At 44.5% G+C, this 25,437-nt stretch overlaps 1 protein-coding gene across 2 annotated transcripts in view; it reads right to left on the reverse strand.

The window, feature by feature from the left end:
* Positions 1–23,785, reverse strand: part of Stox2 (storkhead box 2) — a 201,737-nt gene extending 177,952 nt beyond the window's left edge. For both annotated transcript variants that reach the window (XM_042701686.1, XM_042701704.1), the window contains exon 1: positions 23,375–23,785. In XM_042701686.1, the coding sequence (XP_042557620.1) occupies positions 23,375–23,726 (352 nt within the window). In that variant the 5' untranslated portion in view covers positions 23,727–23,785. The remainder of the gene's footprint in view (positions 1–23,374) is intronic.
* Positions 23,786–25,437: the final 1,652 nt, after the last annotated feature.

Raw genomic sequence — 25,437 nt, forward strand, 5'->3', positions numbered from 1 at the left:
CTGCCAAACTTTCCCACAATTTTGTGTGCATGCGATTTTTCACAGGATGATCTTTTTTAACCTTCAATATCCTACCTTTCAAATTCTTCCCTTTCCTCTGGTCCCCCAGCTGGCAACAAGTGCTGAAATTCCCAGAAAAGCCATTGCTCTCCCTCCAGCTTTTCCACCTGAAGTTCAGCCTCCTCCTTGAACTTCTCCACGGCAACCCAGAACATTCTCCCAAGGCTGTACTAGAAAGAATCCCAAACAGAAGGTCCAAGTTTGAAACTAAAAACTATGTAAACACATGCAACTAACAACAACAAAACTGCACAGGGCTCGTGCAACCTCGGCAAATACACATTCTGTGGTCTAGCGTGCAATATTCAGACAGCCCTATTACTGTGACCTTCTCAAAGGAATGAACTACTGGCGGATCAAATGACACAGAAACCATAACAAATTTCCTATTCTTACTAGGATTCTTTTTAGTTAAGGGCCAAGTGACTAATTTCTTTTCAAAGAGCCACTGGCCTGTGAGGAAAAATACATTTTCCACCCCAGCTACTTTCAACTAACAGACATACCCACTATGACCCCCAGCTCCCCGATTCTAACCTCTACACAAAGGCTAGTGGTCAGGCCAGGCCACACCAGCCCCACTCACATCAAGAGAAGCCAGGCCCTAATCAGGGCACCAAGACATTCAAATTCATGGCCCCAACTTTGGCCCTAAAACTGCATTGGACAAAGAAGGATACAAGGATAGCTACCTCTTATGGTCCTTGAGAATATGGCAAACAATAGCACCCAGATCATGATCTCTCCATGTGTCTGGAATGGAGCTTAAAAGCCCCATCTGCTTTTCTTTGACCAGTGAGAAGTATAAAAACTGATCATGCTACATGGAATCATTCTTGCCATACTCAATTACAGTAGAGCTAAGGGACTAAGGAGTAAACCACTCGGATCAGGAATCCTTGCTGCTAATAGGCTCTCCCAAGTCCAATCCATAACCACAATGGCATGCTATGACTTTAAGACAAGCTTTACTTTGTATGTGCTACCACTCTCCAGTCAGAAATCATCAGCTCCCATGAGACACTGCGGCACAATGGTCTTCCTTCAACACTATAAATTTCAGCCTGTCCCTTTATTCATCCGACACACTGGAAGCCACCCTGATCGCTATATGTGTGCTGAATTTCAATTTCAATTTTTTATGTTATTCCATAGAGTACAACCCTTTGCTTGGACATTCATCTCTATACACCTTTAATTGATGATGACTTTTAATTATAATTAGAAGATGACATCTTTTCGTTACAGTTTTAGAATGTAAGACCACACTGGTGGCTTCCTGAACTTGGACAGGTTTGCAAGCATTTGAAAAATGCAATCAAATAATAAACAAAACTTTACATAAAAAGGAAAGAAACTGAGTTCTCTTTTTTTCCTCTACTACTACTGAAATTCACAATGCCACCCCAGAATTCAATATAATGATGAATATTTCTAATTTTTCAAAAATAAGAACCTGGATTCTGAAGCTACATTTCAAAGTACAGCAGATTAAGTAAATATCTCACCAAAAAAAATCTAGGTGCTTCATGATCCAGTTTTGAAAATAACTTATAATTGAGCATGAAAGATAATGGAGACATAACCCTCTCTGTGTCAATATAATTTCTGTAACCAAAGGAAAAGATGGTAGATCAAGGAGAAGGGGGAATGAAATACTAGTGAAACATTTATTTCTTAAATCTCTTGTTTCTTAATGTTAGTTGGCAAGATAACTGTGGAGAAAATTAGTCAACCTTATAAAGGATCTTATAAAACAGCTGAATAAGCAAATTGCTAGTCTAATCCCTGGTTGGCACCAAAGTTAACAGGCACCATGCCTGTTAAAACCTCGTATGTGCTTGATGAAACACATATGTCTTTAGCAGCAGGTTTGGTTTCAGGGGCAGATTTTTCTAACCTCTCCATGATTCTCTGTCTTATTTTAAAGAGTGACCTTGGCTAAATAACAGCAAAGAATTCCAGCAAGCTCAAGGTAAATCACAATGCTTTACTTTGAAGTTAGCAAAGGTCCCCAAAAGAAAGAGATGCATAATTGCAAAGCAAACAAGAATATTTCACACAATTTTATCCTTCCACTTACTCTGCATGCTTGCTTATTTAACAAGATGGCTTGCAGTAGTATACAGAGCCAGACTAAAAAACAAATGCTTAGGTGTAAAAACTGAAACCTGTCACCAGGGGATTATGCTCTAAATGCATGGATCGCTCCAAATATGTTTGTTTACTTTACTCATAGACACTGCCATCTATCAAATTTCTATCTTTTTAAGAAAGGAGGAGGATATCAAGACTTTCTACATGCCATTGAAAGGAGAAATAAGTGGACAGGCCGAGAGACAGATGTGCATGACAGAAGATAAACAAGGATTCTAAACTCATATCCAAGACATACCCAGCAAGTCTTCCTTCCATCTTTCTCATTTAGAGCTCTAGTCTATGTCACTCATCCAAGCTCTCATAACTGTGGGGGCAAAATGAGCCAAAATAAGGTATTTTTCTGAGTCCAATCAGTCAGCATGACCGGTGACAGCTTCTTGAAAATACCTTTCACCGTCCTCTAGCTGCGTGCCTCTACAGACATAACTATTTGCCAAATGAAGTGTGACAGACAAACAAAACTTTCAAATGTTCTGCCTTCAAGTCATTACCAAAACCTAAACTGTTTCTTGAATCCCAATTTGATCAAATGAGCTGGGAAAAAAACGTTTATGCAAGCATCAGAAATATTTAGACACAAATGGATAGTTAATATTAAGAAAGGATTAACCCGAGATCGTTTTAAATGTGTCTAAAGAAAAAATAAAATAAACCAATGTCTTTTAGATATAGTTACAAAGCATTAACAACAAGATGACATGATACATGAAATTTGCTTCAAAGTAATCCAAAATGGTGGCAGAGGAAGTAGTTGTACAGGTGGAAAGATGAGCCTAGTGTTGACATCTAGAAGGCAACTAAATAACAGTTTTTACATCATTCCTTCTATTTCTGTACATGGCCTATACTTTTCATCACAGTAAAATATGCTTTTTCTTTTTGGGGTTATGAGTACAAAGACTGGACTCCTAGATCCCCCCCAGGAGTGGGATCTAGGAGTCTATTATCTTAACCAGCTCTAGGTCAGTCTGGGATGCACTGACGACACAGAACTTCTAGTTTAGACAAGCAGGAAGGAACAAGTGAAGTCCGATGGCCAAGGATTCAAGGATGGGCTGCTTCTGCCTTCATTGCCACTCACTGACATATTCCTTACCGGATGAATGTTCCAGAACATAGCTTTTGTCACACCCACCTCTGCTCAGGAGCCTAAGCTGCTTTTCAATTACTGCATCCAGTCTAACTCCCTTTCTGGTTGCTTTCATTCCAAACCACCACCTATTTCCCACCCTGTTGACCCTCTACTTGACTGAGGCCACTTACTACAACAAGAGTTCAGGACCTTACAGCAAACCCTGGAGAGAAAGGAAGAAGTGGAGGAAGCAAGTGGCAACCTGTACTATCAGAGCACAGACGTTCTTATATATACATGGATAGAATACAAGTAGCCACCTAGCATTAGCTCCCTGAGAGGCTGAGTCCAGACCTTCAGCCAAGTCCCTCTCCATTTGACCAAAGGCTGCCTGATGTCCAGTGTATGCGTATGTCACTGGTTTGGAATACTAGGCTATACAACGATCTCTCCACTGCCATTCCCAGCAGGAATGCAGCCCAACCAAGGAAAGGGCCAGCTCTTATCTGGCCCCAGATCTGCCACTTTTCTCCTGGATGCCTTAGTGACTTTATCCAAGCTGAAGCTCCTTCCTCAGGCCGCCTCCTTTCTTACTCTTTCACAGCCTCTCTACCTCCTCCATGAATAGAAAGTTTAAGAACATCAAATAAAGCCTGGTGTGTGAGCCAGGTGCCTTTGGCTCATGCCTGTAATCTAGGCACTCAGGAGGCTGAGTGATCTGAGGATCACGGTTCAGAGCCAGCCCAGGCAGAAAACACTGTGAGTCTCTTATCTATAATAAAACTACTCAAAAAATAATAAGCCAGAAGTAGCACTGTGGCCCAAGTGCTAGAGTACTTGCCTTGAGCAAAAGAAGCCCAGGAACAGCACCCAGGCCCAGTGTTAAAGCCCTGGGACTGGCAATTTTTTTAAAAAAGCCTGGTGTGGTAGAACATAGCTGTAATCCCTGCACTTGAGAGGTACAGTCTGGAGCATTGAGGGCTAGATGTCAGCTTGGGCTACACAGTAACACAGTGCCTCAAAAAAGAAAAAAAAAAATTCTCAAGTAAAAATGGCCCAACTGTGTCCAACTGTCCACTAATGGACCTGTTGATACTGTGGCGAGATTGTGACCCTCAGCGCTACCTTCTCCTCTTCTTAGCAAGTACCTTTGATGTGCAGCTTCTTTAGTTCCTAAAAGCCAAGGGTAATCTACCATGTTTCTTCTGTCTCCAAGCCCAAGGCCATGTGAACAGAGAGGAGACATGAAAACATCCTAGAGTTATAGATCAGGAAGACAGCCAATTTGTGTCCCACCCTGATTATCTAGCCTAGCTGTAGTGTTCTAGTGTTCCACATCCTTCCACATGGACTTTGTGTGATGCTATCGTTTGGATCTGGAGTCCCCCACAGACTCATGTGTAAAAGGGTTAGTCCCCAGCTGATCGTGCTATTGGAAAGTGGTAGAACCCGGAGGGGCAGGCCCTAATTGGAAGAAGTAGATCACTGGGGAGGTGCCTTTGAAGAGATACTGGGACCTTACCCCTTCCTCTTTCTTTACTTCCTGGCTGTGATGAGGTGAGCAGCTCTCCTCTACCCAATACTTTACCTCATGCTGGTCTGCCTCATCACAAGCCCAAAACATGGAAACTAAGTGAGCATAAACTAAAACCCCTCAAACTTCTGTGCCAGATCCTCCTCATTTTCCAGGCTGTGAAACTAAAGCAGGTAATGGCCTGGTGGGAAAAAAAAAGTTTTTTACTACATACAAGCTGCCATGGACAACCTACTTCCAGACAGCCATGGCCTCCAAACTATAGAATTTGTTTAAAAAAGAAGGAAGGCCTACACACTGTTGGCCGAAAATAAGTCTTTCCTACTTGTAAACTGTTCACTTCAGGTAATTTGCCACAGTAATGGGAAGCTAGCATCTCATTTTGGCACTTAGCCAACTTGCCACGGCATACTGTCTCTTGCGCATGCCAGTGAAGCCAACAGCCCCTGGGGGCTGAGGATAATATGCATAGTATCGTCTGTGTCTGTCTGCCTGGAATCTGGGCGTCATATAACATGCACTACAATGCTCAGCTAGCTCAAATACTTGTTGTTTACATAAAATGCTTTCCTATTTACATAAATTACACACTTCTCTCTTTGCTTCCCTGTGGAACTTATCTCATAAGGCCAATCAACATAAATTTTTGCGACCAGTTTGTCAAGAAGAAACATTTTCCCCCTACCATCTCACAATAATATTTTGGAGTTATTTATTTGAGATGTTCTTGAAAGTTTATCAATATGGGCAATTATTCTATTTTTACTTTCTGTATGCCTTTTTCAGATTACATGTAACTGAAACTTACCTATGGCACTTACCCAAGATCCATGGCTTAGTATAATAAAATAAGATTTAGAGGTTTAATGTAGGTAAAAAAAATAGTTTATGTTAAAATATGATGAGCACTGAGAGGTGGTAAGACTATTTTATTAGCTTTATGACCCAGAAAAAAAAAGAAATGTAAAGTTTATTAGGAGAGGATCTGTTTTTCTCCTGTTCTGTCCAGTCTGAATTTAGTAGCAGATTGTTTTAATCTCAAAATCCTCTTCCAATAGGTGACCATCTATAAAATGAAACCCAGCAAAACCATTACATAAACGTGCAATAACATAGCAAAATGTGTCTTGTAAAACCTTTCTCACGAAAGCTCTCCTGGGTTTTACAAGGTACATGGCCACACACGTCTACGTATCAGGAGAAAAGATCACCACCTGGGACTGCATTTGATGGGCAAGGTTGTACTCTTTTAATGTCAGTATCCACCACCACCCCATACTACTGTCACAACGTGCCAAAGGACCAAATCCTTGCCCTAGAGCACTTGCAGTCTCTAGGAGCAAATGATAGAGCCTCAGAAAAGCCTGAAAAGAAATCCTGGAAGTCACCACAATGGAAACTCTTGCTAATCAGAAGGATTTCACATCTGCTGCAGCTGTCTGCCAGATGCCCTCTTTGGGACTCTCTCCAGGACTGCCGTTGCCCCTCTGAGAACTCTAGACTCACACTTTGCTCTAACTTCAAGTAGCCAAACTTCTGGTGACTCAACAGAAGCACTGACTTGGCAAGAGAACAGAGTAGCAGAATTCCAGATCTCCTTGTTTTCCGGGTTGTGAGACTAAACCACGAGATGGACCAGTGGAAAGGAAGTCTTACACTGCACAATCTGCCTTAGATAGCCTACAGACAGTCTTCCAGACAGCCATGGCCTCTAGACTACGGAGTTTTAAAAAAACAGAGGGACCATTGTAAGACCCATTTGTCTTCAAAGGCAAAATCAACTGAATGAGTTTAAAGAGCAACTGATAGTTGTCAGGAAAGCCAGTGCAGGTGATGGGAACACAGGTCTGTCTGTGAGAAGACCTGGGCCAGGCTGAGGCCCTGTGGGGAAGGCTTAGGCTATGGAGCTGGCTGGATCTGGATGAGTCTCAGCTAGACCACTGTGTCCTCAGCTCACCTCAGAGTAGATACTTAACCTCTCTTAATTTCATCCTCTTATCAATTAAAAGAAAAAGAAAAGAAGACTCTCACAGAGTTTCTGCAAAGATTAACTACAAAACATAGAGGCATGCGTGGCTTATTAATAGAGCCACATTCTGAGAATGCACCACTAGCCAGCTTTGGTATTTAGCACGCATCACAGAGTGTATTTACACAAGCTATACACTAAACACCTACACTGTATGGGACAGTGATCCCATATAGTCAACCACTGAGTTCACTGGATTCAGAGACTCCATTATTTAGCACAGCACTCCAGAGAAACATGCTATCTCAATGCTGTGTGTGGTAGACATGTAGGAAATGAAGCCTAGCTTTTTTTTTTAATTGCAAAATCCTAGCTACTCAGGAGACTGTGTTCTGTAAGATCAAGGTTGGATGCCAGCCCAGGAAGAAAGTTTCACCAGACTCCATCTCCAAAATAATCAGCAAAAATATCCAAGACTGAGTTAGGCCTGAGAAGTAGTACAGGACCAGTCTAGAAAGCTATGCACACATGTATGTGTGTATATACATATATACATGTATGTATATCTAATGTATATGGAGAGAGAGAATAAGGAAGAATTAACAGGAGAAATGGGGAGGATTAAAAGAGTAATAGAAGGATAAATGATCAGAGTAGATTGTAATGCCTCATGATATTATCACAATGAAACCCCTCACATGGTACTATATGGACTGATAAAATACAGATAAATAAATAGTAAATTAAATGGGTCACTTCAGAAGTCAAGATACACAAGTATCCAGTAATTAGTAGCTTTTAAAAGCTTAGTCTTAAGCATCAGCGCAAACTGACACCTCTGAAGGGCACAGGGCTCCCTCCCAGGCCAGCAGTTTAAGGGGGTTTCACTCTCCTTGTCCTGCATTGGGAAAACACCATAGTCGCTGAAAAGCTGCCTCACACAGGGAAGAAAAGAAGTCTCTGGAGGGTAAGGCCCAGACTCCTGAGCTGCACTCAGTCAGCCTGGCTGGGAAAAGCCTCCTCAAGTCCTGTCCCAGTGAAGAACAGGGTGAGGTACTGAGCCTGAGGTCGACTCCCATTTTAGGAGTAAGCTCCTGGGCTAGAATCGATACGCTAGTCTTCCCATGCACTGACCTCCTGAAGCAATGGTCAGCATTTAGCCTGGCAAGAACCCAGATGGAGGCTTTGCTGAAGCAGAGGTGCAGACCGCCAAAAAGAACAGGGCACCTCCCTTTTCCTAGAGAGAGCACTCACTGAAGAGAAGGGACTGCCAGCCTCCCTATCCCAGCATCCCTAAGTGGCCCAGGCTCAACCCCTGGGACACTACCACACTTTTGTGTGGTGGAGTTGTGAGCTATGACCTTCATGGCAAGGTCAGGGCCAGGTGAAAACATCCAACAAGGAGTTGAAAGGGATTTTCTGGACAGTCTGGCCATGCTTTGGCATGAAGACCACCATGTAATACTTTCGCTTGGGCTTTATAAAAGATCTACTCATACAGGTTTCCACCCTATTAACCCAGGGAGGAAACTGAAGCCATTCGCTCTGCATTGTGCCAGGCGCCATATGGTTCCACGTGGGCATCCAGCCAAGGGAGGGTCCCAACCAGCCTCTGGGTACAATTAAAGAGCAAATACCGTCGTTACGCTATGCTGGATTAGCATTGGGAAACAAGGGCTAGGAATCAACAGAACCATGAGCAGAAAAAATGCAAGTGACCCTGTGTTTTTGCACTTTTGGCATCAGGATTATCTTGGGTGCTTAAACACCCACAAGTAAAATTTCCAAAGTAAGTAGGAAATGTCAGTCCTTCACAAAACACAAAAACTAGTCATTTATGATAAGAATGTGCTGCTCTGTATAAGTAAGCAGGCCAAAACAAACAAAACCCAAAGCATCCTGCTTTATATATTCAAGATCCATAGCTTTAAGAAGATAGTGAATACATGGCTCCTTTTGTAATTTTTAACTTAACCTTCCAAGTCTACAGAGCTAGTCAGGGGTGGACCAGGGATGAGAACAGAAGATCACATCTGGAGCTCCCAATTTCCCCCTGACAAACACACCAATGAAAGAGACGGCTGCAGGTGTCACAGAAACAAAGTGACTGCTGAGGACACCCAGAGCCTCTGCTCAAGGCCGACAGAGGTGCTTGGATAATCCACGGGGCCCATCTCCTCACTATCAGGAACTCTTGAAGGTGTTGGGAAATCGGCAATTTTTAATAAAAGAAATTATCCAAAAGTGTACGGGTATAGGTATACAAGCATAACTTCAAGCTGGCTTTCAGCCCTTGAACTGTGCATTTCTGTGTATTCTAAGTTTCAAATCATTCTACCACATACACAACGCTCCACTGAGATTTTTTTTTCCCAAGTTGCAAAGGAGTTGGTTTTTTTCTAGAGTTCCACAAGATCTACGCCTCCAATAGCTGTAATTACAGGCATGAGTTACCATGCCTGGCCATACATATTACCAAGATGCAATGTGTATCTTTTTTTTTCAGTGTACAGTATCACTAGAAATCCACTGAGGAATCAAACATATTTCACTGTTCCCTACACTAAATATCTTCCCCAATATTAAAATCATAATTTAAAAATTACTACGGGCAAGTGATTAATACTAATTAACTTACAAACCAACTGAGGCTACTTGGATAAATCCACATGACATAGAGAATTGTACTAGAAAACTTGAGCTAAAGTTTGTAGTCTTCATCTTCAAAGGAATTACAATCTAAAGAGAAAGACACATTCTAAATGGCCTGCTGATATAAGCAAGTAGAAGAGAGGTGCTAATTATGCTTCAGAATAGTTGATCATAGGAAATGGGAATCACTTACAACTTTTATGACTTGAGAAGGCAACATCATAATTGAAATGCCCAGATGATCTTTCTGCATCAGGGCAAAGTGGATCTCATCCCCTACCTCTCTGGGAAATGAAGTACATTCACAGTATGACAAAGGTCCCCCTTCATTCGTCGGAGTTCATATGTTCAGCACTTTGAGTGCAGAGTCAGAGGTTAGAGAAAACATTCACACTCTCGCCTTAAAAACAAAAGCATTTTTGAGTAGATCACACTCTTGACCTTCAGATTGTTGAGTACAGATTCACATTCTAACAGATGCCAGTGAGTTGCGTGAAGTCACTAATTCATATCCAACTCTTCCTGAGAAATCAGTTCTTCTACTAACAATTTTTCAAATTTTAATAACAAGAAAAAAATTATTTAAAATATAGTATTTGACCCAGAAAATGGAAACCCAGAAGGTTTTTTTTCTTTTTTTTTATTGTGAAAATACTGTACAGAGGGGTTACAATTACATGGGCAAGATAATGAGTACATTTCTTATCAAGTATTGTAGCCTCCTGCTTTGTTTCCCCTTCCCATCCCTTCCCATCCTCCCCTCTCCCCCCTACCCAATACTCCTCCCCCCACCAAAGTTGTAAAGTTCGTTTTCGACAAAATGCCTTGTACATCTCATTGTTGCAATGGGTCCACCTGTAACCCTATTTAAACGATTTGTTTTTTCCCTTCCCCTCCACAAATTATACCTACATCAAATACAGTGAAAGCAGGGGTTATACCATGGGGGAGGGACATACAAAGCAACAAAGAAATAATCTTATAAATGTGTTAGAAACAATCGCATGAAAGAAAAAACATTTGAATACATATCTTAGGGTTCATTTCCTTAATATCAACTTATCTGACCTTTTCTGCTTGACTCAGACATATACTAGTTATTGCAAATAAGGGAAACCATGGGACCTATGTTTCTTTGGGCCTGGCTTACTTCACTGAATATAATTTTTTCCAAGTCTTTCCATTTCCTAACAAATGGGGCAATGTCATTCTTTCTGATGGAGGCACAGAATTCCATTGTGTATATATACCACATTTTCTTAATCCATTCATCTACTGAGGGGCATATGGGTCGGTTCCATATCTTAGCTATGGTAAATAATGCTGCAGTAAACATAGTTGTGCTGGTAGCTTTAGTGTGGTCTTGTTTGTGAACATTTGGGTAAATGCTCAAAAGTGGGATTGCTGGGTCATAGGGGAGCTCTATGTGGAGTCTTTTGAGGAACCTCCATACTGCTTTCCAAAGTGGTTGAACAAGTTTACACTCCCACCAACAATGCAGTAAGGTTCCCTTCTGTCCACAACCCCTCCAGCATCTGTTGTTATTAGAGTTCTTGATTATAGCCATTCTAACTGGGGTGAGGTGGTATCTCAATGTTGTTTTGATTTGCATTTCTTCATGTGTCTATTGGCCACCAGAGGTTTTTTTCTTTGTTGCTGTTTTTATTTTCTTTTGGGAGGAGCACACAGAAATGGAGGGATAAAGGCTGAACATGCAGCAGTGGTACTCACTAGACACTATGCTGAAACATAAAAGTTGTGGGTGAGGATGAGAGGAAAACTGGAAGAGAGCTAGGGAAGGGATGAAATTGTCCAAAAAGAAAGGTTCTCTTTACCTGACTTACATAACTGTACTCCTTTGTATATCACCTTCATAATAACAATTTAATTTTTTTTTGTCTGTTATGGGGTTTGAACTCTGGGCCTGGGTGCTGTCCCTCAGCTCTTCAGCTCAAGGCTAGGGCTCTACCACTTGGGCCACAGCGCCACTTCCAGTTTTCTGGTGGTTTACTGATGATAAGCGTCTCACAGACTTTCCTGCCTAGGCTGGTTTTGAACTGTGATCCTCAGATCTCAGCCTCCTGAATAGCTAGGATTACAGGCGTGAGCCACTAGCACCCAACTACAATTTAAATTTTTTTAAAAAAAGAAGAAAGAGGAAAACAATTCATTGATTACAATCTTTTTAAAAGAACCACTTTTCTAGTTCAGCCTATATGGCTAAGTGAGCAATCTCAATTTCCATACAATTTTATCTGGGATTTCTTAAAAACAGAATTTGCCTATTACAAGCAACTTGTATTCTCTTCTCTATATTTTCTGACCCCCCCACCAATTTGGTGATACAGAGGTCTGAACTTAGAGCCTTGTACTTGCCAGGCAGACACTCTATCATTTTGAGACACGCCCCAGATGAGATGTGGTAGAGTGTCTGGCCATGCACTGTATGCTTTCTGCCAAGAGCTGGCCCTGCAAGTCCCTCCAACCCCATGGTGCCCGCTATAGATTCTAAGCACTGCTGCCTATCTGGCTTTACTTTGCCCAGTAGAAGTGGCATACAGTTTTAAAATGGTCCAAGTCAAATTGCTAGGTTGAAATACAGATTATTTGCTCATGCAAGGTTAGGTTTTGAACCCCAGTCTCTTCTTCCATAAAGAATATCTGAGACAATGTATATAAAGTGCTTAGAACAATCCCCCAACCAAAATAAACACGGATAACAGTGTATCCTTCCTCCTTTCCGTCTTCCTCCTCTCCCCTCCTGAAGCAGGGCTAGCAGATATCTAAGAAAATAAGGGAGCCTATGACATAAAGACTGTCAACTAGAGTGTTCCTTTTCAATACAAGAGGAAGTGCTGAAGATAAAATTAAAAATACAACAAGAATGAAGCATCTCTACCACTCCCTGGAAGCAGACATCGGTTCTTCTGTGTTAGCACTTCACAGGCTACTATCAAAGACTTTTTTCAAACAAACTTTAAAAAGAAAAACAACACAAATTAATAACCAGGCTCCAAGGAAAGGAAATCAACCTACACAAATTATTCTGGCCACAAAGTTTCCAGTAACAATAAAAGAATTCAGTGCCCTAAGGTTCTGTATTAACTGCAAAGTTGGCAGCTTTTCCAAGGCTAGCGAGGTCACCACAGAGTGGCTAAAACAGAATGAACCAGGGGAGAAATGACCCATCATGGGATCCCAGAGGGAAAGATGTTATTGCCTTGGATAGGAAAAGATTTGAAGATCTAGAGGAATGTTGGAGATAAAGATCTAGGACACTCACTGCCTGACTTACATAACTATAACCCCTTTGTACATCATCTTTATAGTAAAATATTTTTTAAAAATCTAGGACAGGTGTGATTGTAACCCATGATAAAAGAAATAAGGTCTTTCTGGCAGCATGGCAGTGGCCTGAACTGTATCACCCTTTCCTTCCAAAAGCAGAGTCACAAAATATCTGGGTTTGTTCAGAAGGCAACAGACATGAAAAGAAAAAAGCCAAAGTGAATGCTCCAGAATGGACATTCCCCCCTCCCTCTCCTCTTTCTTCCTTCCCTCTCTCCCTCTCTCCCCCTTTCCGTGTGTGTGTGTGTGTGTGTGTGTGTGTGTGTGTGTGTGTGTGTGTGTGTGCCACAGCCTTTTGCTGGTTATTTTCTGCCAAGCTGGTCCTTGGATCGCAGCCATCTGAGTAGCTAGGGCTCTAGGTATATACCTAGAGTCGCTGGTCACTGACACCCAGCTGAATGGGACAGCTCTTAACAACACGTTTATCATCCACAGTTCCACTCAACTTGGGGCTTTTCACAGGCTACAATACAGGGTAATAATTATATACAGAGCATGTGAATTGCATTATAGGTCACCTAGACATGATTTCAATTCTACGGAACAATGTGAGCAGAGTCTATGCGTTACACAATGAGCATGCTACACAATGGATCTGAACATCCGTGGACTGATCTCCGCAAGGGATCTGGGACCACATCTCACTTGGATCACTAAATCTCTCCCTCACCTTGGTAACATGGGGCTGAGAACTCTACATTCTCTCAGCAGAGTTCCCTGCCCCACCCTGTCAAACAGGTCGATAGAACTTGCAAGAAAGAGATCTGACTCAGGACAAGATTTCTCAACCAGAAGTCATCCTGCAACCTCACATAGCCACACAGCTCTCCAGGGCTGACATTCACCTCTGTTCCTTCCTCCTCCTCCTCTAATACCTCAGGCTTGCCATTTTTCAGCCCTCACTCCTGTTTTGTCCCCTCTCTCGCCCTGTGACCCTCTCTCTGCTCCAAAAGCATCTTGGATCTCCCCTGCCCACACACTTCCCCAAGCCCAGCCATGCCCAGCCCCACCCTCCCACCGAGGCCCGAGGAGCAAGCAGGAAGTACTGAGGAACTGCGTGGAAGCTGAGCAGGTCTGACTGCATAAAGCCTGACTGTCACCGCTGAACGGTGTCCAAGACCAAATCCAAACCAGGGCTAGGAGTGGAAGTGGCCTGACCCTCTGGGGCAGGCTTGCTGGCAGCGCTGGCTGGCAGAGGGCTGAAGAAATCTGCAGGTCCTTCCCAAGGGGACAAGGCATGCTAAAGAGGTAATAGCCCAGGGCTGGGCGATTGTTGTATCCAGGTGATTTTTCATTTTGAAAATGGCAGCAACGGCCCTGTCTTTCCTGGCAACACAGACACAAAGATGTCACAAAGCCATCTTGGATTCCTGAAGGCAACCTCCAGGCTACTTCTAAGCATGCTGAGGCAGCCAGAACTCTCTGAGGGTTATTTTCCTTTGAAGAGTGAGTGCAGGGACCTTTTGTCCTGGGAATGGACCCAGAAACAGACCTTCTGTTTCCATAAGGAAAGACTGTCAGGGGGGATGGGGTAAAAAAACAAAACAACAACAACTTGACTTGGAAGTAAAAAGAATAAACGGAGCATGGTGGCTCACACCTCTAATCCTAGCTGCTTGGGAGGCTGAGACTGGGAGGATTATGGTTGGAGGCTAGCTTAGGCAGAAAAGTTGAGTGCAGCGGCAGGCACTTGTCACCGCAAGCTACAGAGGAGGCTGAAACTAGATCTGGGTTTCAGGTGAGTCCAGGTAAGAAAGTCCCAAAGACTCCATGCCCATGGCCCAAAGCTGGATGCAATAGTGTGTGCCTGTGACCCCCATCCATCATGGCTCAGACATGTGCCTGGACAGGAAGGGAGACCCTAGATTAAAAATAACCAGCAAAAAAAAAAAAAACAGAGCTAGAAACATGGTTCATATGGTAGCTACAGCACCAGCCTAACAAGTACAAGGCCTTAAAATCAAGTCAAAGTCCTGCCAACACAATTTTTTTAAGTAGAAAAAAAAAATGTTGCACCACAGGTTTTCACCACCATTCCCAGCCCAATTCTGTTGCAATCACTTAAAATGACAAATTATTCAAACCCTAGACAGGGAGTGGACAAGAAAGCATCCTTGACCAGCACAGGAGGAAGCTAGCAGAGAGACTAAGCAAATGTTAACAGATAGCAAAATCCCTGGGGAATATTCAAACAGACTGGACACATTCATTGCCACGCCGCCAGATGGCATCTCTCAGCACTGGGTGGATCAGGAAGACTGGACTGTAGCAATCTTGGGTGATATGGAAAGTGGGGTACCTCCAGACAGGTCCCCCACCCCTCCATGATACCAGTAGGCCTTCAGCAGACCCCATGAAGCCCCAGACTCATGAGAAGAGGGTTACTTTGGTCTAACTACTCACCACCAACCAGCATCCAAGCCCTGCATACAGAAAAGGGGTACCAGGTACCCAGCACATCCGTGGACTCAGCAAGAGGGAGAATGCTGGCCACGGAGACCAGTCATTTCACAGGAACCGATGGATTCTCCTTTTAGATAATTCTATTACTGGGCCTTCACAATGAATTAAGAAAACTGGGGGATTTTATTGTGCTTTCCTTGTGTCTTGAGTAAAATCTCCAGCATGGAGGCCTATTGATAATATCAAGAGATCATCTTAAGCTGGAGGTCTGCTGGGCATGGTGTCTGCCGCCATCCTCTGGGCTTGCTCTCTAACTGGGTCTGCAGGTCTAGCAGGAATTGCTGTCATTTAGAACACCCCCAAGATACGGTGAATATTCTTTATCATTTATACCATTTATCAAATTCTTCAAAAATGGAACACTCAGTCTGACTCTCAATAGTTGTCAAAAGAGACTGACTGATATCTTCAAGCTCTTTTAAAATAGTTCCTCTGGTAACAGCGTGATTAAAGTTTAATTAAGAGCTCCTGGCTCTGCACAGTGTTACATGCCTGTAATCATGGCTATTTAGGAAGTGGAGATTGGGGAAGAGTGAGCTTTGTGGTAAGCCTGTGCGAAAGAAAGAAAGAGAGAAAGGAAGGAAAGGAAAGGAAAGGAAAGGGAAGGAAGGAAGGAAGGAAGGAAGGAAGGAAGGAAGGAAGGAAGGAAGGAAGGAAGGAAGGAAGGAAGGAAGGAAAAAGAAAAAAGTTCTAAAGATTCATCTCAATCAATAGCTGGATGTAGTGGTGCATCCTATCATATCAGCTATGCCTGAAGAGTAAATAGGAAGATCAAGGTCCAGACTATTTCCAGCAAAAAGAAAGATGCTATTCAAAAAGTAACTAAAACCATATAGTGGTACAGAACCTAAGTAGCAAGTACAAGGCCCCACTCCAGTATTGCAAAATTAATTAATTAATTAATTAATTAAAAGGTCTTAATATAAAACCCTCTTTAAAATACAGATATAGATATTATCATAGGATATTATCCATTAATAGACTAGATTCACAGTTTGTACCTTATCTACAGCTCTTTCATTCAGCACAATATACACAGACATCCTTTCCATTTTATGCACCCAACTAAAAGAACTTTGGGTTAGCCAGGAAATTTACTTCCTGATGCAATCTCTTCCCCAAATTCAAACAAAGTAAACCCATGCTCAAGACCATAATTAAGCTAGAAAGCAATGAAATTTATAACTCTTCTCAAAACCTCTCAGTTATTGTTAGGCAAAACCTACAGTCTCAGTAGTTCATTGTCAGGGCTTTATTATATTTAAACAGACACACCTTTGCTTAAAGTATCATTGAGCCAGGGTGAGGTAATTCATAAAAAATGTTTTTATGACTAGCTGGAGGTTCATAAAACCTTAAATTTATCGTTGCTCCCTATTTAGATTTAATCTCAAGATTTTCATATGAGAAGTTAACATTCTTAAGAATGAAGCCTATGCCTAAAAAGTTTCTGGATTTTCAGCAGGTCTCCCCCAACCCGGCATTCTACACTCATTAGATATTCGTTCTTTCTCACTGTAGAGTACAAGCATACAAGTCCCCACTGGATCTGGCCTTGGCCAGTCCCTCTGACTTTCTTTTCTATTCCTTCAGCCTTCCACATTGACTTTCATCTGCTATTCTGCCATTGTTGGCAGAATGAGCCTGGCTCATTCTTCAAATGATAGCATACCTTAGTTTTCAAAACAAGAGTTCTAGCCAGTAGCTGTCATTTACTACTTAGGTGTCCCTAGAGAAATACTTTCTTAATCCATTCCATTACTATAACAGAATACCTGAGACTGAGTAATTTACAAAGAAGCTTATCTGGCTTATGCTTTTGGTGACTGGAGAATCTCAAGAGCATAGCTATGGTATATAGGGGAGTTGTCATAACATAGCAGAAGATGGAAGGTTTAAGTGGAAGCAAAGGAAAGGGTGACATTTGACCTGCAGGCTCACTTGGTAACAAACATGCCTGGAGGTAACCAACAACAACATAGGAAGACTCATGAAAAAGGCATCATTCCCTTTTACTGATCTAGTAAGATTTCATCTCCTACACTGACAGCAGTGGCAGTCAAATGTCAATAAGTTTCAGAGGGACAAACCATCATCAAACCATAGATAGCACTTATCTTCCCGGTCTCCAATGGATAAAATAATTATACTTACATATTGCAAGTATCTTAAAGGTTAGCTAATAGAAGTAAAGCTCTTAAAATAGTGATCAATAATTGTTAGCTATTATATCATTTCTTTCTCTCTCTCCCTCCCCTGCTCTCGTTTTGAGCCAGTAACAGGGCTCAAACTCAGGGCCTTGAACTCTTGTTCAACTCTTGCTCATGGCTAGTATACCACTACTTGAGACACATCTCCAGTCTGTCATTTTTTGTCAGTTGTAGGGCTTGAACTCAGGGCCTGGACACCATCACTGAGCTCTTTTTGCTCAAAGCTAGTGGCTCTACCACTTTGAATGATAGTTCCACTTCTGATTTTCTGTGGTTAACTGGAGTCATATGAGAGTTTCATGGATTTTCCTGACTGGGTTGGCTTTGAACCACAATGCTCAGAACTCAGCCTCCTGAGTAGCTATGTTTACAGGCACGAGCCACCAACGCCCAGCCAGTCTGGCATTTAGCTGGGTAACTGGAGATAAAGTCTCATGGACTTTTCTGTCCAAGCTGGCTTCCAACTAAGATGCTCCAGATCTCCTGAGAAGCTAGGATTGCAGGAGTGAGCCACCAATGCCTAGCAATTTATTCTCATTGCTGTCTATTCTACTCCCTGCTGAATTTTCTTTTCTTTTTCTGGTTCTGGGGCTAGAACTCAGGGCGTGGGCACTATACCCAAGCCTCTTTGTACTAAAGGGTAGTGTTCTACCACTTGAGCCACAGTGCACTTCCTCACTGCTGAATTTTTATGACCCATAACTATCTCACTTCTTTCTTTAGTTTTCTTATGCATATTACCCAACTAAAATGGAACTTCCAAAAGGGCTGTGTCTTTCTCTCCACTTTAGTGCCTAGAAAATGTAAGTGTTCCAGTTGCAGAATGGATGCATATCTATAATTCAAAAAGCTTAAAGCAATCATTAAGTAATTCAAACCACTAATCTAAAAATACTGTTCAACTTTACGTTGAGGTAAACAAACTCTACCTTTTTAGCACACAAATGATTTTGGAATGCAGAATTATTTTAAATAAATATGTCTTGAAATTTCACTTCTTTGAAAACCACTTTGATAGAAAGCAATTCTTCAGTGGGGATGTGATTCAAGTGATAGAGCAACTGTCTAGTGTGTGAGTTCAAACCCCAAGCCCCTCCAAAAAAGAAAAAAAATGAAAGAGAGGAAAAGTTTGATGCCTAAATATTATCAACAATTTTCTGATATAAAATGCAAGTTCTAAGTTACAGTCCAAAAAGCATAGTTAAGTCTAAAAAATGCATTTGATCCTATTTGAATAGCCAAGAATCAAAGGGAAAGTATAAAGAGCCATTGGAGCAGGAGAGCAGAGACACCCACCCACAACTCCTAACAGGTGAAGATAGGGGAACCCATAGAGATGGACAGGTGGGAAAAAACACAGAATCCTGAGTGAGGAGAAGCATGTAGCTCCACACAGAGGCCTAAGAGTGTGGGGATGGGGTTGGAAGGTCCTCTGAACTCAATCAGATCATGGGCTCCTCCAAAGAGTAATAATGTAGAGAGTGTGTATGGTTTACTGTAAGGGACAATTCTAATGTAGGACTCAGTATTCCTGTTTCTATTGCCCTCCCCATCCCATCTTCCCCCTTCACTGGCCTTTGAAATCTCACTTCACAACTCAAATCACATCACTCCCCTCCCTGCCTAGGAGCCCCTATTGGCTTCTAAATCTTCACCTCTGGGCCACCATTTTCCCAAGCATGGCAGAAAGTCTCCAGTCCTTAGCAACCTCTCCATTTCCTGCTCTGAGTGATCCCTCGCCAACCTCTCACACCACACTCACAAGGACTTGCTCCTTTCATCCATGTGAAACCACACTTTCCCGCTCACAAGGTGGAAGTCATTCCTCCTTGCCCTCTCAAAACACAAAACAAAAGCCACCCAAACCCTCAGCATGCCAAAACCCTCCCAAAACTTCCAGGTGTTGGTGGCTCACACCTGCTACCAGAAGGCTGCGATCTCAAAATAGCTGAGCCTGCCTATGCAGAAAAGTCCATGAGACTTAATCTCCAATAAATCAGCAAAAAGCCAGAAGTAGAGGTATGGCTCAAGTGGTAGAGCAGCAGCCTTGGGTGAAAAAGCCAAGCAAGAGTGAAAGGCCTGAGTTCAAGCCCAAGCATCAGGATATTAATTAATTAGCTCCCTCCCCCAAAAAATTGCATGACTCACCAGACTTTGTACTCTCCGGGAATGACAAGAGACAAACACTGGTAGGCCCTCAATAAGCATGTATAGGATTTGATTTGCTAGGATGTACGCATCAAATGTACTGCATAACTGTATAACATCACTTGTTTTGTGTATATGCATATGCATCTCCTCTGAGGGAGTCTTAGAAATTGAAAGTGTCATCGTTTGTTCTATATGGCCACTGTAAGTTATTTCTAAGAAAGAACATGAATATACCAGCAGACAACTTCTATGCAATGGGTTTAAATATGCCAACTCAAAACTACTTCACTCTGAGTTGTGTAATTCCTTGTGTTTTGTAAATGGTATAATCACTACCTTGCTGTCCAACCCTTACCTGAAGTTTATGGTGGGTGAAGACCATACATTTTAGAATTACAGGCTTCCCGAATGCTAACATTTTCCAACATGGATATTTCAAGTTACCAAATAAAATACTGACTCATGAGCTCACCTCAACTGTATCATAAGGCAACTAGAAGCTATGTGCAGGCAGCTCATGCCTGTAATCCTAGCTACACAGGAGGTTGAGATTTGAGGGTAGCAATTTTTAAGATAGCCTGGATATTAATGTCTATGAGACTCTTATCTCCAATAAATTACCCCCCCCCCAAAAAAAAAAGCCAGAAGTGGAGCTATACTTCAAGTGACAGAGGGGTAACCTTGAGCAAAAGAAGCTCAGGGCCAGCACCTAGGCCCTGAGTTCAAGTCCCAAGACCAGCACCAAGAAGGGAAGAAGAGGGGAGGAGAGGAGAAGGAAGCAAGCAGCATTTTTTTTTCCTTTCTCTGATCTCCTAGGTAGTCTTCCTGCAGACACAGCCAGATACACAGATTCCACAGTGGAATCTGAGCCATTTTATAAATAATGGCTATATACCACAAGAATAACAAAACATGGGCCTGCACATGACCTGCAGTTATAAAGATGCCTCTTGGTAACTGCTGGGTCTAATTCGAGTTCAGCAAGTGGGAATGGTGTATTCTACATTGCTCGTTGGTGTGGCTGCTTGCTCTGGCTGATTCATATCCATCAACTAATAAGCTAAGATCACAGAATGACAAAAATATCTGATGATGTACTTAGTAAAGACTAGCAGATCCACGGAAAGAAATGGATTATTAACTATCAATGACAGTGATTGCCTCCTGCTTTTATATATAAAGTAGTTAAGATTCTAGGGCATTCTGACCACAATGTCGATGACTCTTTTCAGAAGAGAGTTTTAGCTAGGTTTCTCTTGGACATCCTTCTGTGGATTTTTTTTTTCTTTTTTGCCTTTGAACTTGTCATCACTAGCATTGTGGCTCAGAACTCAGAATACAAGTCTGAAAGCCTGTCATCAATGGATCTCAAGAGTTTGGTATTTCCAAGCCCAACAAAGGATCTGGCAGAAAAACAGGAGGAGACCCAGTGCAGACATTGAATAGATTCTGCAACAGAATTTTTTAGTTAAAATCTTGCAAACAATTCAGCATTGTACCTACATTAGTGAAGCAAAATTAGAATTCCAGCAGAGATTTTTTTCACCCCCTAAGGCAGTTCAAAAGAAAGTTATCACTTGGATATCAGCAGGAAAAGAGCAGGTTCACCCCTGCTCTTTCATCTGATGACTCCTCTTTAAGAGGAAGTCCCTTGGCTTCCTATAGTGACACTAAGCTAAGGGCTAAGCCCCTTGAAAAGGAACAGTAACCCTACCAGGCTCCAGTCAGGAACACTCAGCTTAAGGCAGCTTTGGCCACCAACCTAGGTCAGGGCAACAGTCAATCAACTGCAGCAGCTTGGAACCTTTAAAAATCACCAAAGTATTTCTCACTTGACAGTATGAATGACCACTAACCCCTCCCTATATGCTTATAAATTCTGCTGAAATGCAATATATGTGTGTGTTTGTGTGTCTCTCTGTGTGTATGTACAGTGCAATTGAAATTCTCTGCGATTTTGGAATAGCAGAGACAAGGGGTATAGGAGATGTGGGCCAAGACACTGAGAAATTTTGAAGTTATTACAATGAATTCAGTGCACTACTTTTACACTCTACTACTTTTCTCTGTCTGTGAAATTACCCAAGATTAAAAGCAAAAATTAAGCTTGAAGTCATGTTTCAAGAAGAACTATTAAAATACTGTAGAAAATCCATACAGTGAACACAGTTTTATGTATATGTGTGTGTGTGTGTGTGTGTGTGTGTGTGTGTGTGTGTGTATTTCCCTAACTTGCAAGTCCTGAAGAACAAAAGAAAATCAAGTCTCAGAGGCATTTAAAAAGGGCCTCTTTACTAAGACAGCTTAATTACAGGGACTCAATCGGAGAAGGCGGGAGCGGGGAGGGAAGGACGGGGAGAGGGAAGAAGGAAAGGGAGAGATGGAGATTCTTCCGAGATAAAACAGGTTACAAAATCAACCATTACTAGCTTTTTATCTACTCAAGAAAAACTTGGTTAAAAAAAAAATCTCTACTTGGCAAAATGGACAAAACACAACCAAATGTAAGAACCACCAATGTGACCACGCATAGAGCCATGTTAGCAGGGAAAAGCTAATCCTTCTTAGGATGCTTCATGGCACCAGCTATGCAGGGTAACGAAAAAGACAAAAAAAAAAAAAAAAAAAGACAGCTTTACAATCTTTCCAAGTCTGAACTTTTGACCTCCTCCCAAAATGTCAAGAAAGAATTTCTGAAACCCTGGAACTAGAAAAGCATGCTTTCTTCCTTGAAACCGTTTCACAAAGCATTTACTATTGACTATATTCGGCTTTTAGCCACCGGGCTCGACACCAAACAGCGTATTCTAAAAGCGATGCAAACTGGATTAAGACCCCCCCCCCCCAAAAAAAAACAATGTTAAGTAGTTCAATTTGAAGAAAGCAAGTCAAGGCAATCCTGGGAACGCGGCCGCGACGATCACCTCTCGGGCTCCCAGCCTCTTGATACTTTTTCTTTAACAACGGCAGATCAGACCCCCCCACCCCATCCCCGACCCCCCAATTCCTCTCGGTCGTCCATTCCTTCAACCATGCAAAGCGACTTTCATACGAAATCTACCGTTCCGGGGTACACGATGCGGAAATCTGGGACACCTGGGCCGGTCGACCCGTCCCCGACACCCGCCTCCCCCGTCCCCGAGGGCGCCATCCCGGGAGAGGACCACCAGGGAAGTTGGGAGGTGGGGGGTGTCTGCACCTGAACTGTCGGCGGCCGGGGCTCCCTGCATCTGCCTTCTCGGTCTCCGCAGAGATCGCGCGCACTCCAGAGGCCCGGGCGGGGGGAGGGCAGAAATGGTGAGACTCACTCCAGGACCAGGACCCCGGATTCCCGGACCCACGGACAGCGCCCCCCTTCCCTCCCCCGCCGCGGACCCGCCGCCGCTCTCCGCCGAGCTCCCGCGCCCCCGCCGCCGCCGCGCCGCCTACCTGGCCAGCCCCAGGCACCGCCCAGCCGGGGCGCGTCGCCCGCCCGGGAGCCTTCGCGGGCCGGCGGGGCCGGCGGGTGGGGAAAGGCGCAGCGCCCTCTTCTAGATGCCAGGAAGCGCCCCACTCCCGCGCTCGCGGAGGCCGCTCGCTCCTCCCGCGGCCCGGGCGCCCGCGCGGAGCCCGAGGCGGGGCGCCCCGGGGAGCCGGGTCTGCGCGCGGGTCCGGGGCCACCCGTCCCCATCGCGTGCCGGGAGCCAGCCGGCCGGCCGGCCGGTCGGGGACGGGCCGGGGACCGGCGCCGACGCGCGGCGTCCGCGCTCACTCACCCAGGCAGCGGATGTGGAAGCCCGAGGGGGGCCGCAGCGCCCGGCGCGTCCAGCCCTCGCGCAGCGCCTCCAGGTGCTCCTCCTTGCCCTGGATCAGCAGGACCTGCTCGTCGATCCAGCCCAGGAAGAAGGTCTCGGCCACCGCCGCCGTCACCTTCTTGTTCCAGAAGTGCTGCATGTTCTCCGCTTTGAAATCGGCGAAGATCTCGTAGCCGATGTGGTGTCGGGCGAGCTGCCGGGGCTGAGCCGGGGTCACCGGCTGGGCAGCCTGAGGTCTTTCCCTCTCCGAGCCGTCGGCCGGGCCCAGGACGATGGCCAGAGAGTGAGGCGCGATCTGCAGAAACTTCTCCATCTCTTCCCGGAGCCCGGACTCCGATCACCGCGCCCGGGGGACAGCCGCGGGAGCGTGGTGGCTGCGGGACAAACGGGGACCGTCAGTGCCCCCCCACCCCCGGATCCGGCAGGCCGCGCCCCCCCCTCCGCCCACTACGACCTCCCCCCCTCTCGGCTCCCCCGACGCCCCGCAGTCCCCGGGGCGCAGCCCGTGGGCGGGCGCGGCGAGCGCCGAGCGGGGCCGGGGTGGGGGTGCGGAGTCCGCCCCGGCACCCAAGTCTGGCACGCGTTACCTGCAGCTCCGGGCCACCCTGCGGCCACCGTTCATTTTCCAGCGGCGGCACCTCGCCTCCCCTGCCTGGCACCCGGCCGCCCCGGCGGGGGCGGAGACCGGGAGGAGGGTGCCCGCGGGGCGGGCCGTGCGCACCCAGCCCGCCCCGGGAATCCCCGCGGCTGGACCCAGGGATTCCAAGAGGTGGTAGCGGCGGCGGCGTGGAGGGGGCCAGCGCCGGTGGGTGTAGGCGGCGGGGCTCGGGGTGCAGCGGGGGACGTCGGGGGTCACGAAGGGGAGAGCGCAGCGACTCGGCCGAGGCACGGATTCCGAGCTGCGAGCGTCGCCCCGCCCCGCGCTCCTCCCCGGCCCCCCCCCCCCGCCCACCTCCTGCGGGAACAAGTGGATTCTCTGACTGGTCAAGGGACCCTTGGAAGTGGCTTTAAAACAAAGCAAAACAAAACAACAACCGAGTCAACCACGAAAAATCCTCATCAGCCCCTCCTCCCGAACGGTTGTGGAATTCTGTGTCTTCCGCAAGCGCCGTGGGCCTACTCATGAAGAAATGAGCGACAATTAATGAGCTGCACGCTCCTCGGTTTATAAACAGGTTACAGAGATTAACCAGGGAGGTAATGATTACACTTTGTTATGTTATTTTTTTAGAGCCCAGTGCCAGTGGCTCACGCCTGTAATCCTTAGCTACTCAGGGGACAGAGATCTGAGGATAGTGGTTCAAAGCCCATCCCGGGGAGGAAGGTCTGTGAAACTCATCTCAAATTAACCATCAAAAAGCAGGTAGGGCAACTGTGGTTCAAGTGGTAAAGCGCTAGGGTTGGGAGGGGGAATAAAAAGCTTCAGGGACAGCACGCACCCAGGCTCTGAGTTCAAGTCCTAGGACTGTTGTTTAAAAAACAAAAAACAAAAAACTTTTTTATGCTTGTTTCTATTTAAAGTTCTGGTTTGCAGTCGTATCTAAGTAGGTAATACTAGTTCTAATGAAGTTAAAGGCAAAGCTATATTTACATGAAGCAATGGCTCCCCAGCCTGTATGCATTAGAATCACCCGAATCACTTGTATCTGGGTCTCACAATTCAAGTACCTGTCTAAGGAGGTCTGGGAAGGAGCCTTAATTTTTATCTATCTATCTATCTATCTATCTATCTATCTATCTATCTATCTATCTATCTATCTATCTATCTATCTGTGTCTGTCTACTTATTATTTGTGTTCCAATCCTGGGGTTGGAACTCAGAGCCTGGGCACTGTCCTTGCCCTTTTTGCTGAACACTAACCCTAGACCACTTGAGTCACAACTCCATTTCTGGTTTGGGGGTGGTTGGTTGGAGATAAGCGTCTTATGGACTTTCCTGCCCAGGCTGGCTTTGAACTGAGATCCTCAGACCCCCTGCTTCCTAAGTAGCTAGGATTGCAGACATGAGCCACAGGCACCAGCTG

Source organism: Dipodomys spectabilis, unplaced genomic scaffold (assembly GCF_019054845.1).
Source record: "Dipodomys spectabilis isolate Male_0828 unplaced genomic scaffold, ASM1905484v1 ptg000009l, whole genome shotgun sequence".
In the NCBI taxonomy this organism is placed as follows: Eukaryota; Metazoa; Chordata; class Mammalia; order Rodentia; family Heteromyidae; genus Dipodomys; species Dipodomys spectabilis.